The 25,167-nt window shown below is 41.7% G+C and overlaps 1 protein-coding gene across 4 annotated transcripts in view; it reads left to right on the top strand.

Moving 5' to 3' along the window:
- LOC118206664 (immunoglobulin superfamily member 11-like) overlaps positions 1–24,280 on the top strand; it is a 63,237-nt gene extending 38,957 nt beyond the window's left edge. For 2 of the 4 annotated variants that reach the window (XM_035379621.1, XM_035379620.1), the window contains 9 exons: positions 4,735–5,070; positions 5,390–5,704; positions 5,998–6,294; positions 6,939–7,731; positions 18,917–18,965; positions 19,305–19,410; positions 19,752–19,878; positions 23,361–23,476; positions 24,114–24,280. In XM_035379621.1, coding sequence (XP_035235512.1) covers positions 4,770–5,070; positions 5,390–5,704; positions 5,998–6,294; positions 6,939–7,090 — 1,065 coding nt within the window. In that variant the 5' untranslated portion in view covers positions 4,735–4,769 and the 3' untranslated portion in view covers positions 7,091–7,731; positions 18,917–18,965; positions 19,305–19,410; ... (1 more) ...; positions 23,361–23,476; positions 24,114–24,280. Of the gene's footprint in view, positions 1–539; positions 757–4,150; positions 4,255–4,734; positions 5,071–5,389; positions 5,705–5,997; positions 6,295–6,938; positions 7,732–18,916; positions 18,966–19,304; positions 19,411–19,751; positions 19,879–23,360; positions 23,477–24,113 lie in introns of those variants that run through there. The other 2 variants (XM_035379619.1, XM_035379622.1) reach the window with 2 other exon arrangements.
- The last annotated feature ends 887 nt before the right edge of the window (positions 24,281–25,167 follow it).

The following is a 25,167-nucleotide window of genomic DNA, read 5'->3' as shown; positions in this document are numbered from 1 at the left end:
GTTGGTAAGAAGAGTCCAACAGACTCCAAATTTTATACATTTGAATATGTAACATGACCTTGTGAGGCCAAAACATATATACGGTATTTTGATGGTTGTGTTTTTAAATTTATTGCACCAGTGTGAAATCAATGCTCAATAAGACCTATTCATAAGAGGCCTGTGTGAATCATTTTGATGGAAAAAGTCAGTTTTGAGAAGAGAGAACATGGTTTTGAATGCATGAATGCATTTTGCAAGAGATTTGTGTAGTTTTGGCAAAAGGTTAACTGTTGCTGTGCTTTGTGTGTAGAGTTTTGAGAAATTAAGCTATAGTTTCAGAAAACGTGTTTAAACAATTGAGAAAAACTGTAAAAAAAAATGATAATAGCATTAGAATAAATAAACCCAAACTCAACTTGACCAGCTATCAGTATCAGCAACCACACTATAACATAAATACCTAATTCTACAGTCGAAGTAGGTCCATTTTACCATGGAAGCGAAACAGATGTTGGCAGTTGACAGTTATAAAACAGGAAATACTGCAAAGAAGATAAAATGATAAAGTTTTGGGGATAGATTCGCACTGCTGAATGTGCAGCGTGGTTCTGTGCTAGCCAGCGAAGCCACGGCGAAGAAAAGACGTCTAATTTACTGGAGAGAGTTTAAATTAAGTAATTTTCATGTAATACTATTACTAATAGTTTTTAGTCGGATGTCTCAGTAGCGATTCCCAGCCGGTAATGAGATTTGCAAGTTTTTGCGTCCTGTTGGGTGAGTAAGCTACACACGTGCATTTGGCAGTAATGAAATTGTTTGGATTCAAAAGGTTTAAAGGAGGGTAAACGTCCCTATTACAGTTTTTCTCAATTGTTTAAACACGTTTTCTGAAACTATAGCTCAATTTCTCAAAACTCTACACACAAAGCACAGCAACAGTTAACCTTTTGCCAAAACTACAAACATCTCTTACAAAATGCATTCATGCATTCAAAACCATGCTCTCTCTTCTCAAAACTGACTTTTTCCATCAAAATGATTCACACAGGCCTCATATGAATAGGTCTTATTGAGCATTGATTTCACACTGGTGCGATAAATTTAAAAACATAACCATCAAAATACTGTATATATGTTTTGGCCTCATGAGGTCATCTTACATATTCAAGTTATAAAATTGTGTAAAAATTGCTTATTTTTTCTCCTTTTTTGAAGTTTTAGTTTTCTTTTCGAGGGGTCCCAAAATAGGCTGCAATTTTACAGTAAATATAAAGACTGTTGCCATGATACAATACAGTAAATATATAATCTCATAAAAAACACGTTTTCAACATACAAAAATGCCAAGTTACTCAAAAGTATTGATATCAAAATGACGCCAAGTTACGGTACTACAAACAACATAGGCTATCTTGCCTCATCGAAATGACATAAGATGTATTTCAAAGCAATGCTACCCAATATTTCCTCAAATCTTTGCTGTTACCATGAATGGATTTCGTGTTCATTATAGCCAAGACCTATGACTGATACACCATGTTACATCTTAAACGGATTGACTGAAATACAAGGTAAAACGTCGGTTTTTTCAATATTTCGAATGGGTTTTTTTAATGGAGGAAATTAACACATACAGCTAAAAACTACAGGTTCTAAGCTTGATTTTGATGTATAGGTTGCGGGGGTTTGAAAGGGATCCAGCTGCCACACCAGGCTTGTGTCTCGCTAGCTCGCGCACCTCTTCCCTGATACGAGAGTTTCCCTGAGTGATAGCCGGGATCGGTCAGCTCTCAGCCCGCTGCCTGCTGTGCGCTGACTCGGTGGGGGCGACTACAGAATATGTAATGTGTAGTAAATGAAACGACTAGTTAGTGAAATCAAAGTATTATGTTGCAAACTGAATGGGATTTTTTTTTAAATCACCCCCCCTCTCTCCCCTCTCTCCCCTCTCTCCCCTTTCTCCCCTCTCTCTCTGCCCGTGTAACGTTAGATAGAGGCTATGATAACTTTTTTTCCGAATCAGAATAATAACGAGCAACTTCGGGTAGAAGAAATATCTGTTTCCATCGCATTATTCGTGCTTTCCCGAATACAGTATTCGGATTCGGATACATCCCTAATTAATACCCACATTTAAATATCAGTAATATTGCACAGGTCAGTTCATTCTGGATAGGCCTATGTTCTATCTTAACATCAGCAATATTTTTTTAATCTTTACTTTTCAGGTGAGTTTTAGTTTGAGATGACTAAAACACGAAAGAACTACAGTTCATGCCCACGCATGATAGAAGCGCAGTTCATCCTCTGCAAAGCAGGGCTGTAGGGATCATGAGGTCATTGAAAATCTGTACAAAAACAAGATGAAAGCCATGAAAGACTTGTTAGCGTAAGACTGGCGAGCAAAGACAACCACAATGTGGGCAAAAGATTGAAACAAACAAACAAAATAAAGCTTAGACCACCCTATAACCTACGTTATGTTACACTACTAAGATAGGCTACATGGAGCAAATGTGTTTTTACGATGTTTTCAAACTACTAGCCTAAATGTGATTAACATTTGAAAATAAAGAAAAGTTATTGTTTAATTGTAAATCCTGAAATTGACTCATTTACTATCCTTAGAACATTAGTATTGAACCTGCAAATTGTTTTTCTTTCAGTCAGTCGGTCTTCAGAAATCTTAAAAACACCTGCACTTTCAACCAGCTGGCTGGACCAGAAATTTTGAGCAATTTCAAATGCCAACAGCACACCATAGGATAAAGATACAGACAAAATGACAACACATATTGAAAGATGAAGTATTGAAAAGTAATTTCCACTATAGTTTTGATTTTGTTCATAAATAGTTTTTTGGCTACATTCCAAAGAAGACATATTGTAAGTTTAGCTTTTTCTGCGTTGACAGCACAGCAAAAAGGCTGGTCACGCCTATTTCAAATGCCATTTACAGGCCATAGGATAAGAGTGGAGACAAAATGAAAATAGCTATTGAGAGCTAAGAGATTACAGATTTGAATAGATTTTTTAAAATATATATTTATTTATCAACAAATCATGAAGTGGGCTTATTTGGAACACCCAGAGGCTTAAAGGGTACTTTAGGTACCCATTAAGCCCATGCCAGACTTTTGACAAATTAAACAATAAAAACATTATAAATTGGTATAAATTAATTATTGACACTTCAAATGAGAGATTAGACTTTCACTTTAACTAAAATGTTCTCACTTAAATTGGGGCAGTATATATTAAAAATGTTTGAAAAGCGGATTTGTTGGGCTTAATAGGGACGTTTACCCTAAAGGTCGTTTAAGTAGATAAGTGAAATTTCAAAAGTGGCTATAGAAAATGGGCAGGATGCGAATTGACTTGAGAAAGGGGGATTTGAAAAACTTGCAGGTCTCTGCAGGTTCTGGATCGAGGATACATCGCATTAAAAGATGATGTCCGCACATTGCTCAATGCTCCAAAGAAAATGTCTCATCCCAGCCAGGGATGCTACTTCAACTTTTTGGAGTTCTCTGCATTATTAATACATGTGCAGAATCTCTGCACGTGTATTAATAATGCATGAAGTCAGTGAGTCATTTATTATATGTATGCACATAGCCTACCGCTAGAAAAAACATTAAATTTGTCACCCTTACCCATGTAAACCTATTTACAATGTGAGTGATAACGTATAAGTTGCCCAGCTTGTCTGCTTATTCATACCGCATTTTGTAGAAGGCCTAATGTTTTTAACAATAGGTAGCGTTTAGCCTAGTAGCCTGACTTGACTAGGTATACGAAGTGCTGTTCCGAGCGGGAGTGAATTTGACGGGGAACGTGCATTTTTACCTTCAATCTCTACCTTTAAAAAAAAACTATTTGCTTTACCCCAGATATAATGGGACACGTGTCGTCCAAAAAGTTCCAATTTGACTCATCTGTCCATAGAACATTATCCCAAAATGTCTGGGGACCATGCGGGTTCTTTTTTTTTTTTGCAGATATGAGATAAGCATTGATATTTCTCTTGGTTAGCAGTGGTTTCCACCTTGTTGCTTTCCCATGAATTCCATTTTTACCGAGTCTCTTTCTTATTGTGGAGTCTTGAACACGGATCGAAGCTGAGGGGTTCTTTGGATGTTCTTCTGGGATCTTTTCTAACTTCCTGGATGAGTTTTCCTTGGAGAAATTTTGGCAGACCAGCCACTCATGGGAAGATTCACCACTGTTCCAAGTGTTCCCCATTTGGTGATAGTGGCTTACCAGACTGATGTAGGCTATCTCAACAACTTTTTTTCTAACCTCTTTTGGAATTTCCTTTGATTATGGCATAATGTGCTTGTAAAACTTTACTCTTAGTTCCTTTGTCTAATATTATATTTTGTCTCATAATCTGAAACCATTCAGTGTGACAAATATTCAATAATAAAAGAAATCAGGAAGGGGGGAAACACTTTTTTACAGCATTGTATATGATTGTGTGTGTATGTATAAAAAAATAAATAAAAACTGCCATATTGGTGGACAAAAATTTATATTTAAATGATTTAAACTATAAATTATTCATTATTTTGCGTGAATGGCCCAGTCCTGTGAGATTTCCCTCTTATGCATGAAAGGCCCAGCCCTGAGAGATTTCTCTCTTATGCATGAAATGTCCAGCCCTGTGAGATTTCCCTCTTATGCATGAAAAGTCCAGCCCTGTGAGATTTCCCTCTTATGCTGACTGAACATCCAACTTCCCTCTCCTAGCCCAGCTGGCAGTACCTCCAGTCTACTCTGTCCGCATGTTTGTGAGCTTTGGCAATTCCCTCACTCTTCCCTGCCATGGAGCCCCCAGCAGGGATGTGGTTTGGTTGTTTCAGCAGGATGAGCTTCCTGACTGGCTGCTTGTGGCCAAACTCTACACTGGATTCTTTTCATCTGGAAACGGCTTCCAGGGACGCGTGGAATCCTTCTACCTAACAGAGCCGGGAAACTACAGCCTCACCCTCAGTCCCGTGGTGTACAGTGACCTCGGCATTTACAAATGCCAGTACAAGGATGAGACTGAGATCCCTCTTTCAGATGTGAAACTAGAAATTAGAGGTCAGTGCATGTTGCCTTTTTTTCAACAGATTGAGTGAATGTTTTTAGTGCTTGTGGATTTGATAGCCCTAAAAGCTGTTTTTTGACAAAGGATAATACTATTATTATTCTTACAATTGTTTTTGGGGGGACAGGATCATTCTAGTCTGTATAAAAGCCTTGGGTGGTATGCAGTGGACAGCATATCAGGGCCTTCATCTACCCCAAGCAACATGGTTGTGCTGTTCAATGCCTGTATGCCAGGAGTGCTTTGTAAATCTCTGTCTGCCTGTCTCTCTCTTTCCCTCTCTCTTTTTCTGTCTCTCTCTCTCTCTCTCAGTCCCATCAAATGTTTCCATAGCGATAGGAATGTCCGCCAGTCTTCCTTGCTTTGGGAAAATTAACACACGTGCTGATGATCTGGATATCCTCTGGATGAGAGGCGGAGAGAACGTTTACCAGCTCCATAAGAACACCATCACATATGGGCCCAGGTTCGAGAACAGAACTTCACTTTCCCCAGAACAAGCCCTCTGTGGAAACATGTCTTTAACCATCAGACAGGCACAGTTTTCAGATGAAGGCGACTACCAGTGCTTCTACAGGAGTCCAAAAGAGAGTGGGAATCCAGATTATGCCAGTCTCTTTGTTACAGGTAAAATTGAATCTTCAGTTTTGTAGCGAGGCCAAGCAGCTCTGGTGTGTTTATTTTTTCTTATATTACTTTTAATCAGTGCAAACATAAAAATATTTCATACAGAAATATTGCGTAATGTACCTCAGATTTGCTGAGAAATGACACCAGTAATTTGTAGGATGCCATAATTTGCCCTGTATTGTTTTTACCTTTTTACATGATCAAGCTGACTGCTGTTGATAATGTGTTCATATCCCCTGCATGAAAATGTGAAATATGCAAATATGTAAATGAATTCCTTGTCCTCACAGGCCACCCAACCCAGAACTTTACAGTGAAGGCTGGTGGTTTGCTCTCCATACTGCTCTATGCCGCAGACCCAGTGAGGGTAACATTCAGTGCAGGCCTTGGTTCAGATGAGGTGCTGATATTCAATGCAAATAAAGGCCCAGCCAGGTATGGGGAGCGTTGTGCTCAGAGATGTGTGCTTCTGGCCCAGAACTACACCCTTTTGCTGAGGAGTGTGACACTGGAGGATGCCGGAGTCTACAAGGTGACCGATCCTGAGACTAAGAAGACTATCGGCTCAGTCTCTCTGCACGTCTCAGGTACGGTCCTCCTCTTCAGCTCTTTGTGTTTGTGCAGATGCGAGGCTCAGCATCTTATTGGTCCACTCTGTTATTCCACTGAGTTATGGCTGCTGTAAGCCATTGGAAAAATGACCTCCCTGCTCCGTTTGATACAGTGGATCCTGATGGTAACCCTGGTCCACAAACCAGTATCTCGGGAATTCCAAAGAGATGTACATTTCCTAACTTATCTGCTTGCATCAGGTAACATGGCAGGGCTGTATCATAGAAACCTACTGCCTTAGTGCTTAGTGCAGGAGTTCCCCAGGGCTCCATCTCAGAGTCCCACTGCCTTAGCGCTTAGTACAGGACTTCCCCAGGGCTCTATCTCAGAGTCCCACTGCCTTAGCGCTTAGTACAGGACTTTCCCAGGGGTCCATCTCAGAGTCCCACTGCCTTAGCACTTAGCGCAGGAGTTCCCCTGGGCTCCATCTCAGAGTCCCACTTTTGTAAGTCCCTCTGGATGTTTGCTAAATGTAAATGTATTATTATTATTATTGTTATTTTTATTCTTATTATTATTTTTATTATTATTGTTATTAATATTATTATTGAAGTCTTCCTGCCTGATTATTACCTGCTCTGCTCCATTTCTCCTAAATGAGTCCCTCTTTCTCTCTTAGCTCCTCCTCTCTCTGCTGGAGCATTGGCTGGGATAGTGCTGGGAGTGCTGGTGGTGGTGCTGCTGGTGTTGGGGGCCCTTTGCTTTCTGGAAGTACCGCAAAGAACAAAAGCGAGCAGAGCCTGTAGTCCGTTACCAAGCAGCCAGTGCTGAAGATCAGAACATATCCAGCAGCAGAGCAGCAGACCCAGCCCGAGACCCAGACCGCTCTCCCTGAACTCCGTCTCCCCGTGTCCGAATCGGATCCTTCTCCCACCAGTCCCCATCTCCTTGTGTCCGAATCGGATCCTTCTCCCACCAATCCCCATCTCCTCTTGTCCGAATTGGATCCTTCTCCCACCAATCCCCATCTCCTCATGTCCGAATCGGATCCTTCTGCCAATGAACAGAGTGGTCAGACCTGATTGAAATGCAGGAGAAAAAGTCTTAGAGTGTGGAACTGCTATGACAATGTGCTGTACCTGCAGGGGAATCTGCTGGTATGAATTTTATTGGATCTGACCAAACACGGAGAGGGACAGAGTGGAAGGGACAGACTTTTGACGCCCCTTCACCAAAATTTCTATTGGTATTGAGTTTGTAGTGAGCATACACACACACACACACACACACACCTCAGACACACAGACACAGGCCCCACTCAGTACTGTGGTGGAAATTACCTTAATTTCCCCCGGTTGGTAAGAAGAGTCCAACAGACGTACACACAATATTCAGTTCAGATACCTTTATTCGGGCGAATAGGAGAATCCACACAGTGCCACAACATGTCTGTATGAAAGCTCTCAGAACAGGTGAAAAGCCATTCATTTTATAAAATTTAAAGTAGGTGAAAGGCGGGTTCTGGAATTTTCGCAAAACCTGTCTGTCTCAAACTGTTTTGCAGCTTGTCTCTGATTGGTTAAAAACATTGGATTTCTGAGATACAGACTATTTGAGACGTTCTGACTTCTTCAAGGCTAGCATGTCACAGTGACTTAAAACAATGAAGAAATACAGAGACATTTTCTGGGGAAAATAGGAACACGCACGGGAGGGGCTATGCATTCCCAATAATTCTCAGTTAGACAGAAATGAAATTGAAAATGATTTCTTAAGGTTATATAAAAGCGAGTAAATATGTAAACAGTAATTTCTCATTTCTTCCCTTGCAGTACGCTCACTAAATTCACAGACCTCCCATTTTTAATTGTGTTCCTCCACTTTAGCCTATCTAGACAAAAAATGCAAAAAAAGATACCTCGGTACCAAAATAGAAATCCCAGGTGTAAAAGCCAAACTCTCCCTCTGACACACCTCCTCCAATAAACAAAAAACCAACCTGGCACAGTTTGAGAAGAGGAGAATGAAATTTACTAGTTCATTTTACAGTTTTTCTCAATTGTTTAAACACGTTTTCTGAAACTATAGCTCAATTTCTCAAAACTCTACACACAAAGCACAGCAACAGTTAACCTTTTGCCAAAACTACAAAAATCTCTTGCCAAATGCATTCATGCATTCAAAACCATGTTCTCTCTTCTCAAAACTGACTTTTTCCATCAAAATGATTCACACAGGCCTCATATGAATAGGTCTTATTGAGCATTGATTTCACACTGGTGCGATAAATTTACAAACACAACCATCAAAATACTGCATATATGTTTTGGCCTCATGAGGTCATGTTACATATTCAAGTTATAAAATTCTGTAAAAATTGCTTATTTTTTCTCCTTTTTTGAAGTTTTAGTTTTCTTTTTGAGGGGTCCCAAAATAGGCTGCAATTTTACAGTAAATATAAAGACTGTTGCCATGATACAATACAGTAAATATATCATCATATAAATAGTGCATTTGCTAGGTAAACCTAATTCTAATTCAGTACAGTACAGCAAAGTGTGTGAACTGTTATCACTTTGATTGTTGTTGTTATTGTATATGATACAATGCACATTTACTGTATTGTCCTGCCAATGAGGTCCAGTTGGGCTGCACTCACAACCCAGGTTCCATCGTGAGTCATACTGAACATTGTTAGAAGTGTTTTTTTCATTTTCCTTATCAGTGCAATTATGAGTTTTGCCAAAATAGATAACATTTGTGTCTTCTCAAAACTAGAACATGCTTAGACTGGTCAATGGATGTAATGATCTGTTATCATATATGAAATCAAGTAGCTCGTCTCCCTCTTCTTCGTCCACCTCGTCCACCTCGTACATGTCCACCTCCTCCTCTACCTCTACTTCTACTTCTCTGTGCTGCTTGTTGCTCCATTGTTCCAACACAATAGAGGTCACCTGAGGTCTCTTTTATGCTCTGACGGATAACTGAAAAGTTTAGCCAATTGAGTTTGAGCAGGTGTGGCATGAGTGAGACCAATTGGTACGTAGAGTTTGGCATTTGAAGGCCAGTGTTTTCCATGTGAACAAACAAGGCTTGATTATGAAAATTGTGCTAAATTATGATATTTTGTGTGTAGAGTTGTGCAAAAATGTAGGACACTGCCATTGTACCCTTGAGCAAGGTACTTAACCTGCATTGCTCCAGTATATATCCAGCTGTTTAACTGGATACAGTGTAAGTCGCTCTGGATAAGAGCGCCTGCTAAATGCGTGTAGTGAGTAGGGAGGAAGCTGAAGGGATAATTAAAGCTGCAGTAAGGAGGAGGGAGCAGGAAGAGTGGAACAGGGAGAGCAGGGGTCGACACCTTTATGCAATACAGGGACAGGTGGGGAAGGGGAGGATGTCTGGAAGGGATAGGAAGGAGGAATCCATGATATCCAGGATGAGGTTGGGGCGTACGGGACTGAATGGGACACTGAAAATTATGGGTAAGCAGGCTGTGTGATCACCACCAGGCGTAGGAATCAGTGACCCATGTTTTGGAGGAATGTGATAAGTATGTACGAGAGAGGCTATGTAATGCCCTGAGGGAACATGGCATTCAAAATTTTAAACTGGGAGCACCGTTGAAGATGTCATTGGGAAATGTGGTGTACAGACATCTGTTTTGCTTCCTTAGGGAAATGGCATTAGTTAGGAGGGTGTAGAATCAGTTATTTATGTTATAGTGTAGTTGCTTTTCTGTTAAGATACTGATTGCAAGTCTAGTTAAGTTTAGGTATATTTATTCTATTTGTTTATTTCTTTCTTTCTTTGAGTAGGATATGGTGTCATTTTGGAAATATTTATTTATATATTGTTATCAATAATATAACAACCTTGCTGGAGTGTGACCCAAAGACAGCTGTTAATAATAATAATAATAATGATAATATTATTATTATTATTATTATTATTATTATTATTAACAACAACAACAACAGCAATAATAATAATAACGATGATAATAATTCTAATAATAACAATAATAATAAACTGAAGTTTTAAAAAATGATAATAGCATATAAATAAATCAACTATCCCCAAAACGACATCATATCCTACTCAAAGAAAGAAAAGAAACAAACAAATAGAATAAATAAACCCAAACTCAGCATGTAAAACCGGAAAAAGCTGCAAAGAAGAATAAAAAAATAAAAATCTCTTGCCAAATGCATTCATGCATTCAAAACCATGTTCTCTCTTCTCAAAACTGACTTTTTCCATCAAAATGATTCACACAGGCCTCATATGAATAGGTCTTATTGAGCATTGATTTCACACTGGTGCGATAAATTTAAAAACACAACCATCAAAATACTGCATATATGTTTTGGCCTCATGAGGTCATGTTACATATTCAAGTTATAAAATTCTGTAAAAATTGCTTATTTTTTCTCCTTTTTTGAAGTTTTAGTTTTCTTTTTGAGGGGTCCCAAAATAGGCTGCAATTTTACAGTAAATATAAAGACTGTTGCCATGATACAATACAGTAAATATATCATCATATAAATAGTGCATTTGCTAGGTAAACCTAATTCTAATTCAGTACAGTACAGCAAAGTGTGTGAACTGTTATCACTTTGATTGTTGTTGTTATTGTATATGATACAATGCACATTTACTGTATTGTCCTGCCAATGAGGTCCAGTTGGGCTGCACTCACAACCCAGGTTCCATCGTGAGTCATACTGAACATTGTTAGAAGTGTTTTTTTCATTTTCCTTATCAGTGCAATTATGAGTTTTGCCAAAATAGATAACATTTGTGTCTTCTCAAAACTAGAACATGCTTAGACTGGTCAATGGATGTAATGATCTGTTATCATATATGAAATCAAGTAGCTCGTCTCCCTCTTCTTCGTCCACCTCGTCCACCTCGTACATGTCCACCTCCTCCTCTACCTCTACTTCTACTTCTCTGTGCTGCTTGTTGCTCCATTGTTCCAACACAATAGAGGTCACCTGAGGTCTCTTTTATGCTCTGACGGATAACTGAAAAGTTTAGCCAATTGAGTTTGAGCAGGTGTGGCATGAGTGAGACCAATTGGTACGTAGAGTTTGGCATTTGAAGGCCAGTGTTTTCCATGTGAACAAACAAGGCTTGATTATGAAAATTGTGCTAAATTATGATATTTTGTGTGTAGAGTTGTGCAAAAATGTAGGACACTGCCATTGTACCCTTGAGCAAGGTACTTAACCTGCATTGCTCCAGTATATATCCAGCTGTTTAACTGGATACAGTGTAAGTCGCTCTGGATAAGAGCGCCTGCTAAATGCGTGTAGTGAGTAGGGAGGAAGCTGAAGGGATAATTAAAGCTGCAGTAAGGAGGAGGGAGCAGGAAGAGTGGAACAGGGAGAGCAGGGGTCGACACCTTTATGCAATACAGGGACAGGTGGGGAAGGGGAGGATGTCTGGAAGGGATAGGAAGGAGGAATCCATGATATCCAGGATGAGGTTGGGGCGTACGGGACTGAATGGGACACTGAAAATTATGGGTAAGCAGGCTGTGTGATCACCACCAGGCGTAGGAATCAGTGACCCATGTTTTGGAGGAATGTGATAAGTATGTACGAGAGAGGCTATGTAATGCCCTGAGGGAACATGGCATTCAAAATTTTAAACTGGGAGCACCGTTGAAGATGTCATTGGGAAATGTGGTGTACAGACATCTGTTTTGCTTCCTTAGGGAAATGGCATTAGTTAGGAGGGTGTAGAATCAGTTATTTATGTTATAGTGTAGTTGCTTTTCTGTTAAGATACTGATTGCAAGTCTAGTTAAGTTTAGGTATATTTATTCTATTTGTTTATTTCTTTCTTTCTTTGAGTAGGATATGGTGTCATTTTGGAAATATTTATTTATATATTGTTATCAATAATATAACAACCTTGCTGGAGTGTGACCCAAAGACAGCTGTTAATAATAATAATAATGATAATATTATTATTATTATTATTATTATTATTATTATTATTAACAACAACAACAACAGCAATAATAATAATAACGATGATAATAATTCTAATAATAACAATAATAATAAACTGAAGTTTTAAAAAATGATAATAGCATATAAATAAATCAACTATCCCCAAAACGACATCATATCCTACTCAAAGAAAGAAAAGAAACAAACAAATAGAATAAATAAACCCAAACTCAGCATGTAAAACCGGAAAAAGCTGCAAAGAAGAATAAAAAAATAAGGGAACCGAAAACTTAGCTTTAAGGGCATTTAAGAATATGTAAATACCGTGAAATAAGCGACCGTTAGACCAGAGAGACACCTGTGACATCTGTCTAGAAATATCTTTGGTTAGACGGCAGATTCTTCGGAAATCGTTCAAAATAAAAGTCTCCCTGCGCGAAAGCGAGAAACGCGCATCTCAAAGTTTATTTTCAAAACTATAAATTTTCAAAAAATAAATACTCCTTCGTTATAATTATAATGCCAATTACGTTTCTGGAGTAACGATTACATGTAAAGACTATGTATTTTTATAGGCTAAAGCTTTTTTAAAATTTCTACTATGTTGATTCTTAGCAGTGCAGTAAGTCTAAATATGAAATGAATAGGTCATGTTACCACTGAGGTGTGTCATGTTCTGTGGTTTGTCTGTGTTTCCCTTTTTTGGGCCGCCAGATGGTGGCACTTCAGTTTTTAGTTCTGTTCTTTTACCCCGTTTAATTGTATTATGGTTTTCAAATATTCTATTGTATTTTGGGTTGTCTCGTTTTCCCTTCCCTCTCTGTGGCCTGATTGTTCATTGTGCCCTCCTGTGTCTCGTCACTGTCGTGTCTATTTAAGTTCCCTTCTCCCTGACTCAGGTGCTGGATCCTTTTTTGTGTGTGCGTTACGGATTATCTTTCGGTATGTGCTCCCTCGTGACCCTGTGTTTTGCCCCCTGTGTTTTCCACCCTGCCCGTGCTCCGTTTTTGCATTGTTTTTGGATTTCTGGATTTTCTTTGTTTTTGCGCTTTACTAACTTCACTTTGTCTTTTGAATCTTCCCCTGAGCGGCTTTGTTTTTGTTCTCTTGTTTTTGTACTCATTAAAAGCAACATTCTTGGTTTAGCGTTCACCCTGTGGATTTTGAATGTTTTTTGACTCTGCTTTTGGGTCCATTCCCTCCCCCTCCCTGACACGGTGTTCTAACAACTCTAGATGATCGTTTATCCTATAACAATTAGCCAGTAAGCTATGTGGCATGGGTTTAACTATGGTGTGACAAAGTGGGTGTGAGTAATGTGGATACCATGAAAATTAATTCTGTTCTTGGGTTTCAACAATTGTATAGAAGGCAAATTAGGTAAATTAAGTCCTAATGCTTGATAAATGCATCTAATATATACTTGTCTCTTGCCTCCCCTGTATTAATAATTAAATTGGTATGGACCCATTAGTATTTTGTGCAAACACGTGAATGCATAACTTATGTCATACTCTGCCTCCCCTAGTGTCACGGCTGCGGAAGGTGGGACGCAATTGCGGACCGAGGGGATCTAAAAGTTAACCCCGAGGGGTAACCACAAAACCACCGAGCGATAGAAAGGGACAGGGGAAATACCAAATAATAAAGAGAGCTAAATAATCGCTCCCTCCACTCACTGAAACTTCTGTCAGTGGACTCAGAAAACAAAAAGAAATGAAACACCGCCACAGCGTAGCTACCCAGAAAGTAAAACCCCACTCGAAAAACAGAGTGGAGTAACTTACAAAAGAAAAAGGACACTCGCAGCCTGGCGGGTAGAAAACAAAAGGAAAACTAAAGAGACGAGGGCAAAATGACCACCACAGCGCTAAGAGATAATCCGCTAGAGAAGAAACTAAATGGTGATCAAATCTGGCAGATAGGATCAATGCAGTAACTTCTGCAGATTCTTACACCCCTACACACCAAGAGCATGACAAACAATGAGTCTGCGCTGAACCCCAGAAATCAGGGGCTAGATATAGGCCTCCCACACCTGCCCCTCATCAGGGACAATTAACCCACAGAAATCAGAGTGAGAGGTGCCACCACCTCACAGGACCCCCTCCCCTAAGGAACAGCACCCGACGTTCCTGCCGAGCCGGCAGGGAGGCGCCGACGGAACTCCTGAATAAGCTCTGGGTCCAAGATGTCCCTAGCTGGGACCCAGGTGCGTTCCTCCGGCCTGTATCCCTCCCAGTCCACAAGGTACTGCACCCCGCGTCCCACGCGACGACTGTTCAGGATATGCTAAACAGTGTAGGCTGGTTGAACGCCAACAACCTGGGGGTAGGCGGAGGCCTGTCAACTGGTGCCAGCATGCTGGAGAGGACTGGTTTGAGGTGCGAGACATGGAATGTGGGGTGAATCCTCATGGACCGGGGAAGCAGGAGACGGACCGTGACCGGGTTAATTCTCCGAATAATCTTGAAGGGACCGATGTAGCGTGGCGCTAATTTGCAGGACTCAACCCACAAAGGAGGTCATGCGTGGAGAGCCACACCCTCTGGCTGACCCGACAGGATGGAGCCGGATGTGGACGTCGATCAGCATAAAGCTTCTGCCGCGCTGTCGCACACTGAAGAGATGCCCGAACCCGCCTCCAGGTGGCGCGACACTGCTAGATGAAACATGCAACCGAGGGCACCTCCGTATCTTTCTCCTATTCTGGTAACAACGGCGGCTGATATCCGTACTGGAACTCAAAAGGAGAGAGATCGGTGGAAGCGTTCAGCAAGGTTTTGTACGCATACTCCGCTCAGATAAGTTGAGTGCTCCAGGTGGTCGGGTTGGAGGAAACCAGACACCGAAACGTTCTCTCCAGCATTTGATTAGTGCACTCAGTCTGACCGTTGGTCTCAGGATGGAACCCCGATGACAGGCTGGCCGAAGAGTCCACTAGAGAGTAGAATGCCTTCCAGAAGTGTGAAGCGAACTGTGGATCACGGTCCTGTCTTGGGGTAGATCGTGGAGGCGAAAGACATGCTGGACAACAAGCTGGGCAGTCTCCTGGGCCGAGGGAAGCTTGGGGAGGGGAACAAAGTGAGCCACTTTCGAGAATCGATCCACTATAACCATGATGGCGGTGGAACCATCTGACGGGGGTCAAGACGTTGCGATGTCTTGTTCCGGGCACAAACTGTGCAAGCAGCCACAAACTCCCGCACGTCCCCCTCCATCCGGGGCCACCAGAACCTCCTCTTAAGAAAGTCCAGAGTGCGGTGGACCCCCGGATGGTTTGTAAGGCGGTGACCCCACTGAAGAACCTGCAAGCGCACTCTATTAGAGACGAACCAACGGCCCAGAGGCCCTCCTCCTGGGTCAGGCTCTTGCTGCTGGGCCTCCCAAACCACAGCCTCGACCCCCCAGGTGAGTGGGGCGAGGATGCGGGTGACTGGTATAATGGGCTCAGGAGATCTGTCCCTGTCCGAACGGTCAAACCGATGGGAAAGTGTGTCTGGCTTCAGATTCTTAGAACCTGGACGGTAGGATAGGTTGAAGTTGAACCTATTGAAAAAGAGGGCCCACCGAGCTTGGCAAGGGTTCAGGTGTTTGGCCTCCTGGATGTAAGCCAGTTTTTTGTGGTCCGTCCAGACCACAAACGGATGCTTCGCACCCTCCAGCCAGTGACATCACTATTCCAAGGCTAACTTCACCGCCAGGAGCTCCTTGTTACCAACGTCATAATTCCTCTCGGCGGGCAGGAGACGCCGTGAGAAGAACGCGCAGGGGTAAAGTTTCTGGTCCTGGGGAGACCGTTGGGATAACACTGCCCCAAGCCCTACGTCAGAAGCATCGACCTCAATGATGAAGGGCAGAGAGGGGTCCAGGTGAATGAGGATGGGCGCTGTGGTAAACCTCAGTTTAATCTCCATGAAGGCCTTTTCAGCCTGCGGGGACCAACTGAACCGTGGGGAGGTACCCTTAGTCAAGGCTGAGAGTGGGGCAGCGACAGAGCTGAACCCCCTAATGAAGCGCCGGTAAAAATTTGCAAAGCCCAGAAACCGCTGCACCTGTTTGATGGAGTCAGGCCGAGGCCACTCCAGTACTGCCTTGACCTTGCTGGGGTCCATCTGCACACTGCCCTGTGACACGATGTACCCCAAAAAGCTGACCGTGGAGGCATGGAACACGCATTTCTCCGCCTTGACATAGAGTTTGTGTTCTAACAACCTCTGCAGTACTAGTTTGACGTGGGACACATGCTTCTGATAGGTTTTTGAAAAAATCAGGATGTCATCCAGGTACACGTAAACGAATAATTCGAGCATGTCCCTGAGCGCATCATTTACTAGCGCCTGGAAGACCGAAGGAGAGTTTGAAAGACCGAAAGGCATGACAAGATATTCGTAGTGCCCCCTAGGGTTGTTGAATGCCGTCTTCCACTCATCCCCCTCACGTATGCGTACCAAGTTGTAGGCGTTTCTGAGATCCAACTTGATGAAGATGGACACCCCCTGTAGGCGCTCAAACGCTGTGGCCATGAGGGGGAGGGGGTAGCGGTTTTTCACCGTGATTTTATTTAGTGCCCTGTAGTCGATGCAGAGTCTAAGTCCCCCGTCTTTCTTCCCCACAAAGAAAAATCCAGCCCCTGCTGGGGACGTAGAGGGCAGAATGAAACCAGCAGCTAGAGCCTCATCAATATAACTCTTCATAGCGGCTGTTTCAAGTCCCGACAAAGAAAACAAACGGCCCCTAGGGGGTGTAGTGCCCAGGAGAAGATAGATGGCACAATCATAGGGTCTATGGGGAGGTAGGATGGAGGCCTTCTGTTTGCTAAATACTTCACTAAATTCAGTATACTCCACAGGGACCCCGATGAGAGCGGGAGAACCCGTAGACCCGAGAGAGATAGTACCAGAAGGGGCAGGGGACTCGAAAGACACAGGAGTTGAGAGCCTGCGGGGTTCAGAAGGGAAGAAGCCTCCAGGAGTAGGAGAGACAAGAGGGGTATCCAAAATAGGACTGGGGAACTTGAGAGAAGAAGAGCTCATAGCAGCAGGGAACTTGAGGGACAAAGGAATGAGTTGAACCGAGTCTGGTTCAACACAACGAGACGCACACTTGGGACCCCAACTCAACACCGACCCCGAACTCCAATTAATATGAGAATTGTGCTTAGAGAGCCATGGGTGTCCCAGGATGAGTGGTAACTCAGGTGAATCAATAATGAAGAACTGCATCTTCTCAAAGTGGTTGTCAATGCGAGTTTTAATGTGGCCAGTGATTTTTTCAACCCTCCCTGAACTCAACGGTCGACCATCCAATGCCGTGATGTCAAGTGGATATGGGAGGGGAGATATAGGCATGTTAAGGTTTTGGGCCAGGGTCGAATCAATAAAACAGCCAGCCGCACCTAAATCTAAAAACGCGGGGAGGTTGTATTTGTTATTACTCCATGATAATTCCACTGGTTTTTTTGACTTTATTATGCAATCAAACAGAATAGGTTTGAAAGCAAAACTTTCCACACTGCAATCAAAAAATAGATTTGAGAGCAAAACTATTGACACACTGTAATCAAAAAATGTTTTTTGCAAGTAACATAAATTTGTGATTAAAACTGTATTAATGCGAATCAAAAAGTTTTCTTTGCAAATCCACAAGTTTTCTTTGCGAATCCAAAAGTTTTGAACACTTATCGAATCTAAGTTTTGAACGCTGTTTTTTGTGAATCCAAAAGTTTTTGTGGGCGGGAGAAAGAAGTGCGGAATGTAGCTATCCCCAAATAATGTTGATTAAAATGTGCAAAATTTCTTACTGCAAATGAAAATAAATGTAGGCTACTCGATAAAACTGCCTATTTGGGGAGAGCTGGCTATATAATAGTATTGAGGAGCTTGTTTTGTGGATTAATTGTATTGATACTCACTGCTTAGTGATTCAAACGGATTTGTCTAAATCACATTTATCATTTAATCTCCCTAACACAATGCGAAGAAGCTGTGTCCCTTTTCAATTGATTAGTCAGACGTGTGCATGCTTGTTAATCACTGAAAATGAATTAAAACAGTTTGAGATCAATGATTAGTTTAAAGGAAAGTTTTGCACTGCACCTATTTTTTGGTTTTATTTTGTTTCAATTCGACAGTTTAAGAAAGATAGATAAAGGAGGAAGAAAGGGAGAACAAAAGAGGAGGATGACATTATTTTCGGGGGTAAAAAAAATTCTCAGCATTAATGACACTCAATAAACTTGAAATATTTTATGTAAAAGCTTGCATCAATAATATACAATACAATAATATACATTCTTTTTAAAACATTGTTTTCCTTAATTACAGTTATGTGCACAATACATTAAAGATACAACTATTTTGAGCTGAGACATTCATTGGTTTGTGCCTTTTTTCACCCACTTCCCACCGAATATCAGGGTCCACCCATCTCCCAAATCCCAATTTAACCCCTGATAATAACCGACCATACAGCATAACCTATGTTGAAATACGGAGCAAAACAATTTAGTTTTCTAAATAAAAAAATGTTATGGTTTATTTGTTCAATTTATGATCTAGCAAAACGCCATATACTCAGCATACAATTTTACTGCGAAATAAATGCAGATTTGTATCATTGTTCAATTTTTTCATTTTATGTAATTTTGCATTTTTAGTAACAAATAAAAAAAAAAAATTTCCAGAGGATGACCATGACTCCTTCAATTGAAAGTGGAAAACAACTTTTTCAAGGTTTGATTGTAAATTTTGAACTTTAAACTTGTAGCCACAAGGGGGAAGTGTTGCGTCACTTAAAGATCTGTTTTGATAAATATTTGATTTCCCCTAGTTTCCTAATACTGTGTACAAGATGCGCCCAGCACAGTACTATATTATGATATATGCAAATAAACGTTTATACAGGTTATAAAATACATTTGTTAAATATTGTCAGTTTATATCCAGTTAAGCCACTTTATTTCTCAGACATTTGATCAAGAGGTTATTTTTAATGTATTTTGATGAATGCATAAGTCGCCACAGTGGTTTTCCTGCAGCTGTCAAAAGCTGTGGGCGTGTTTCTCTCAACAGGGAGGCAGAACATGGTGACCATAGGGAGGAATACCTGGTTCTCCATTCCGGCTCAAAACAGGCCGCTAAAGAACCGAATCAACGTTGTGCTCAGCAGGCAACTGAAGTAGGTCCTTTTTTCTTTCTCGCTCACTCCCTCTTTTTCTCTCTCTCTCTCACATACACACACTTTCCTTTTGCCCATTATATTCACTAGATGCCAATTATATTTCACTGCGTTGTGAAATGAGTGTCCTAACAACACTTAATCCTGGGTCTAGAGTTCAGTATCCTTATCAGTCACTGCAAAGTCCACAGCATATGTTATGTGTCACCTAAGGATACCGAGAAGGTGTTGTGGTAGTGGGTGACTCCACTAAAGCAGTAATAACAGTGCCATAACATTGCTGTTCTGTGTGTGTGTGTGCATGCGCGTGTGGGTGTGTGTGCGTGCATGTGTGTGTGAAGAGAGACCCCAGAGGGTGCTCATCACCTGGCCCCTGACTTCAGCTCAGCACTCCACCTGCTGGACAGCGCCAAACTAACAGGGCAGGTGGACCAGGTGTGAGTCATTGGAGGCAGCACCGTTTATAAGGTGAGTAATGTCATTCAAGTCAGAGCCACGCCCTGTCAGTCATGTACAGTAGAGGGGCTGCAGTATGCTTTTTTGTCTGCCGATGCCTCTTGTGTTCGAGGTGTGGTGCTAGGAAAGAAATTCAGGTGCTGTCCACCAGAGGGCAGCACTGGCCGTATTCACAGGTATGGCCGCAGTTGCGAGACATTGTACTCACTACGGCTGTGGTCCATTACCTCATTATTGGGCCTAATATAAAGGGCCTGCATGGCAGGCCTTTTAGGAAAGTTTTTGGACAGTGTTTGGGGGAAGCTGGGCTTTGCACAATGTAGTGGGTTGATGCCAGTTTGTTTATTTGTCTTTTGTTATTCCTTTGCTTTTGAGGCATTTGGTTGCCAGATTGGCCTTTTTGTGTTTACTTATGTATTTCTATTGCTTTGGTGGTTTTGACCTGTTTGTTCACCCCATGAGCCTGGCCACCCCCAGCCCTGCTTTACAGAGGTTACAGATAATGGAATTTGTAGCTCTGGGATCGTAGGTTCACTGCCCAGCTGTGGCACAGCATTTGTAACCTTGAGCAAAATTCTTAATCTGTACACCTTCAGTGAGTATTCAACTGTATAAATTGATTGTATGTAAAGAATATAACCTGTGTGAGTCAGTCCAGATAACAGCGTCTTGCTAATTGGCTAAAATGTAATGGCATGGGTTGTTGTGCCTTAGCAACTTCGACACATTTACACCCATGCAAATGTTTGCATTGCATCAGATCATTTCTTCACAATAATGAAACTAACTAAGGTTTACCTGAGTTTCAGTATCAGCCTTTTTACAGTAAAACGAGACTCACAAATATTAGCGTTCATGGCCACACAGGCAAGGATGTATTCATTTTGTACATCTTTATTTTATTCTGGCCCTTAATGGAGGTTTTTGTTATGAAGACATGAAAGCGTTCCCTCTCTGTTTGTACTCGTGCCCTAATTGTGATGGTTATTTTATGTATTCAGGCTTTTTGTCCCCTCTGAAGCTCCCTGCTATTGAAACACACAGGTGGGCTATTTCCATACAAGCCATCGGTCAGAGAAAATTATTTATTCATGTGTTTATGAATTACCTGTGTGTGTATATTTGCATTTATGTGTGTGTGCACGTGTGTGTGTGTGTGTGTGTGTATGCGTGTGTGTGTGGGGGCGACATAGCTCAGGAGGTAAGAGTGATTGTCTGGCAGTCTGAGGTTTGCCGGTTCGATCCTCGCCCTGGGCATGTCGAAGTGTCCCTGAGCAAGACACCTAACCCCTTACTGCTCTGGTGAATGAGAGGCATACATTGTAAAGAGCTTTGGATAAAAGCGCTATATGAATGCAGTCCATTTACCATGTGTGTGTGTGTGTGCGCGTGTGCGTGTGCGCGCATGCATGCATGCATATTTGTAGGAGGCTGATTTCACTGGCAGGTGCTTGTTAATGCTGATCCTGAGGTATAATGAGAGAGGCTTCGCTGTGGACAGACACAGAAAGGGCTCTGTAGTGGCACTTATCAGACAGCTGTGGCTGTGGTTCCCCTGCTTCACTTGGAAACCAAGTCCTCAGTTGTACAGCAGTATCTGTTAATAGCCCCTCCCACATTTAAATGGAATTATCTGAAGGTGGAAACAGGAAACGGTACTGCACTGGGCTCAGTTATGATGGCCCAGGTCCTTGGTGGGTTTGAGGTTCTCGTCCTTTGTTATGTTGGTGAAAAGGATGACAAAAGGATGCAACTTTCATCTCTGTACCCTTGGAAAAAATCCCGCCCCTGCTGTGCTCTTTTTGACAAAAGTGAAACAGAGCTTTTAAATGTCAAAAGGCTCTCCCTCTCCCCCTTTCTCTTTCTGCAGTTAACCTCTGTGTCCTGGGCAGATTCCCATAAAATTCCCACAAAAATCTACATCGGGCCTCCTAACCATTCCCTACATCTGATTGGCTACACAGTCCCATCTCTGTAAAAGATGAACTGAGTACTAAATTAAGTTAGGCTGCCTTATTAAATGTAGGTGATTCCCCCTCTTTGTTGCTTTATCTCTGCCACTCCACACTCACACACACACGCACATACACACACACACACACAGTTTTTTATCCCTCCATGCTATAACAGGATGAAAGAGAACCCCCCTTGCGGTGAGGTAAGGTCACCCGGGCCTTTGATCTGATGTCATGATTTAATTTGGGGGGTCGAGTTACGCCGACGCGTGCTGGAGAGCTGTGATGCGAGCGGGCTTCTGGCCTGCGCTGGCCCTGACGCCCCCAGTGAAAGGCACTTTCGCCCAATTTACCGTGAGGAAGTTTTGATTGCCTCATTTCTCCAGGTCACTCAGACCCATATAGACAGGGAGATTCAGAACACCTTGAGAAAATCAGCAGATGCTCTTACCCAAGATCAATTTACACAGATTACATTTTTACATACAGTACCATGCATTTATACAGCGAAATATTTTTCATCCAATCAAATTGCGTCATTTGTACCTTTATGGTATATATGCTGCATTCATGAAATTGTGTGATTTAGGATGTGGCAAATGGTTGCCAGTTGCTAGGAGCCATCAGACATTTACAGTGCCGTGCAAAAATATTTTCCTTTGATTTCCTCTGTTATTGCATATTTGTCACAATATGCAATAACATTCACTATTTGTTAAAAAAAGTTATCAAATACCCATATCGTCCATTTTAAAAAGTAATTTCCCCGTAATTTCTCATTCAACAAAAAGGAGGGGGTTAAACCATTTAAAGGCATAAGTCTGGCGAAATATAGAATCTTCAACTGGGCATTCACAGTATAATTAAGCAATCTTCACTTGAGACAGAGACCTTGCTGTGGAGGGAGATGTCTTTCTTGGTTTCATGGTCATATCAAACATCATGAAAGAGTGTTGCTATAATAGCTTTCTTTTTCTCTCGCACTATCCTTTTCTCCTTGTCCTCCAGCACATCCACTTGAGCCTTTCAACTAATTTGTGCTTAAATTCCTCCCTCCTACACACACACGCACACACACACATTCACATGTACAAACGTACAGTTGCGCACATCAGGTCTGTAAAGGTAAGGTAGTGTCAAGGTAGTGGTGAATCACAAACCTACCTACTGATGTGCGAATGGATGTCACACATGCGCATGCACACACTCTCAAATGCACACACAAACGCACAGTCTGTTTGTGTACAGCTAAGACACAGCAGCTCTCTTCTTGCTCTCTGTCGTCATGGAGATGATTCATGAGGACCTCCTACACCTAGCATTGCACCAGTTCTTTGGTTATTAGTCCAAACTGTTGCATCTTCATCCTGGCTGTGGCACACTGTAAATTGTTCAGTGTTAATTCAGCTCCAATTGGGACCATATGTACTCTGAAGGAGTTGATTTAACACTGAACATTTTCCTGTGTAGGGCTGAAAGAAAACTCACAGACACACACACACGCATATATTAACCATTGTTTCTCTATGGGATCCCCAGGAAGTGATGGAGGCCCAGGGTCAGAGGCGGCTATTTGTGACTCTGGTCCTGCAGCAGTTTGACTGCAACACCTTCCTGCCCTCTATCAATCCCGCCATCTTCCGCCTCCTGCCAGGGTGAGTGGAGGAGACTTTGATGTGTACTCCCTCTCTCTTTCTCCTCCTTCTGTTGCATCTTATTTCCTTTCCTCTTTCTACCATTTTACCTTCTCTTTGTTTCTTTCCCAGTTTTTATTTCTCCCCCTCTGGTTTTTCTTTCTCAGTCTTTCTGCCTTTCACTTATTTCTCTCTATCTCTTGTTCTGTCATTCTCAGCTGAATTATATTCAGAATATAATTCTGAATGCGGTGTGTACAGTGAATTACGCCCTGCATACGTTAGCAGTGGTACCCATTCAAACATATAGATCCATTTAAAATCTGAGTGACAGCACTGTACAAATCAAAGTCAGGTATATCAACTACTTTAAGAAGGTCATAAAAGCCATTACATGTATTGGCTTAGCTGCTGAGAGAGGACAATTCTTGCAGCTAAAAGCTGGAACTAAAGCGAGTTTTATGATGTGGACACCATCTGATTGTGTACACAACCTGAAGTTGGAGCCATTTGGCACAAATTAAACACGTGCTAGTGCAGCTCGTTAGCCAGAGAGCAGAGATTTTTAGCGCCCTAGCGCTTCCCTGCCCAAGTCTGTTAAAGTGGGTGAAATAAGGTGTAGGCACTAATGAAAGCTTTCCATGTCTTTGCTCTGCAGGTTCCCAGGAGTACCAGAGGGAATACAGGAGGAGAATGGGATTCAGTACAAATATGAAGTGTATGAAAGTGTACCAACCTGAGCTGGTCCCAGTCTTTCATAATCATAATCACAATAATAACTATAATAGTAATATAAAAAGTGTCATAATAAATAACGAGAATAAATGTGTCGTTTGTACATTTTTATGGTGGGTCTGACCTTTGCTGTTCAAAGCTAGTAAAATAGTGACAGCTCATCCGGACTGAGATGACAACACAGACAATCACAGGCACAGTCATAAAATTATAGATGTCTTAAGCATCCACACACATGTAGAAACGTAGGCCAATATATTCGCACAGCCAAATACATACCCATGTGTATAAATAACACAACATAACATTAAGACGAGAACAGGCCATTCTGCCCAACAATGCTCGCTATGTGCCTGACTAAATTAGTGCTCTGATTACCTACAGACTAGATCGTATCTAATACCGTATCAAGCTTAGTCTTGAAAATCCCCAGTGTTTCTGTCTCTACTACGTGGCCTGGCAAGCTATTCCACACATTAACTACTCTTGCTAATTTCCATTTATGTCCCTTTGTTCTACCAATTGAGCTTAACCTTAAGAATCTCTTGTAGTTAACTTCGTTGATCCTCTTTATTTAAGCCTAAATGAAATCACTCTGAGTCAAATTTTACTAAGCTTGAAGAGATTAAGCATCTTAAGTCTTTCCTCATAGCTTTTATCTTTCATACCAGGAATCAGTTTGGTTGCTTTGAACCTTTTCCAGAGCCTATGTATCTTTCTTGTAGTACAGTCCCCAGAACTGCACACAATACTCCAAGTGTGGTCTAACAAATGTGGTCTAACAAATCTGAACTATTAGCTGGGCCTCAAAGTTTTGTATCTATATTTGTATGTACTTTCTACGTCCCTGCCATGGTCATTGGTATATATGAGGAAGAGCAGTGGTCCCAGCAACAATCCTTGTGAGACTCTACTTCCAACAGTTCCCTGCTCAGATAATATCCCTCCTACTACTAATCTTTGTGTTCTACCCTGTA

The sequence above is a fragment of the Anguilla anguilla genome, chromosome 10 (genome assembly GCF_013347855.1).
Source record: "Anguilla anguilla isolate fAngAng1 chromosome 10, fAngAng1.pri, whole genome shotgun sequence".
Taxonomy (NCBI): Eukaryota; Metazoa; Chordata; class Actinopteri; order Anguilliformes; family Anguillidae; genus Anguilla; species Anguilla anguilla.
This window is presented reverse-complemented; position numbering and strand designations above follow the sequence as displayed.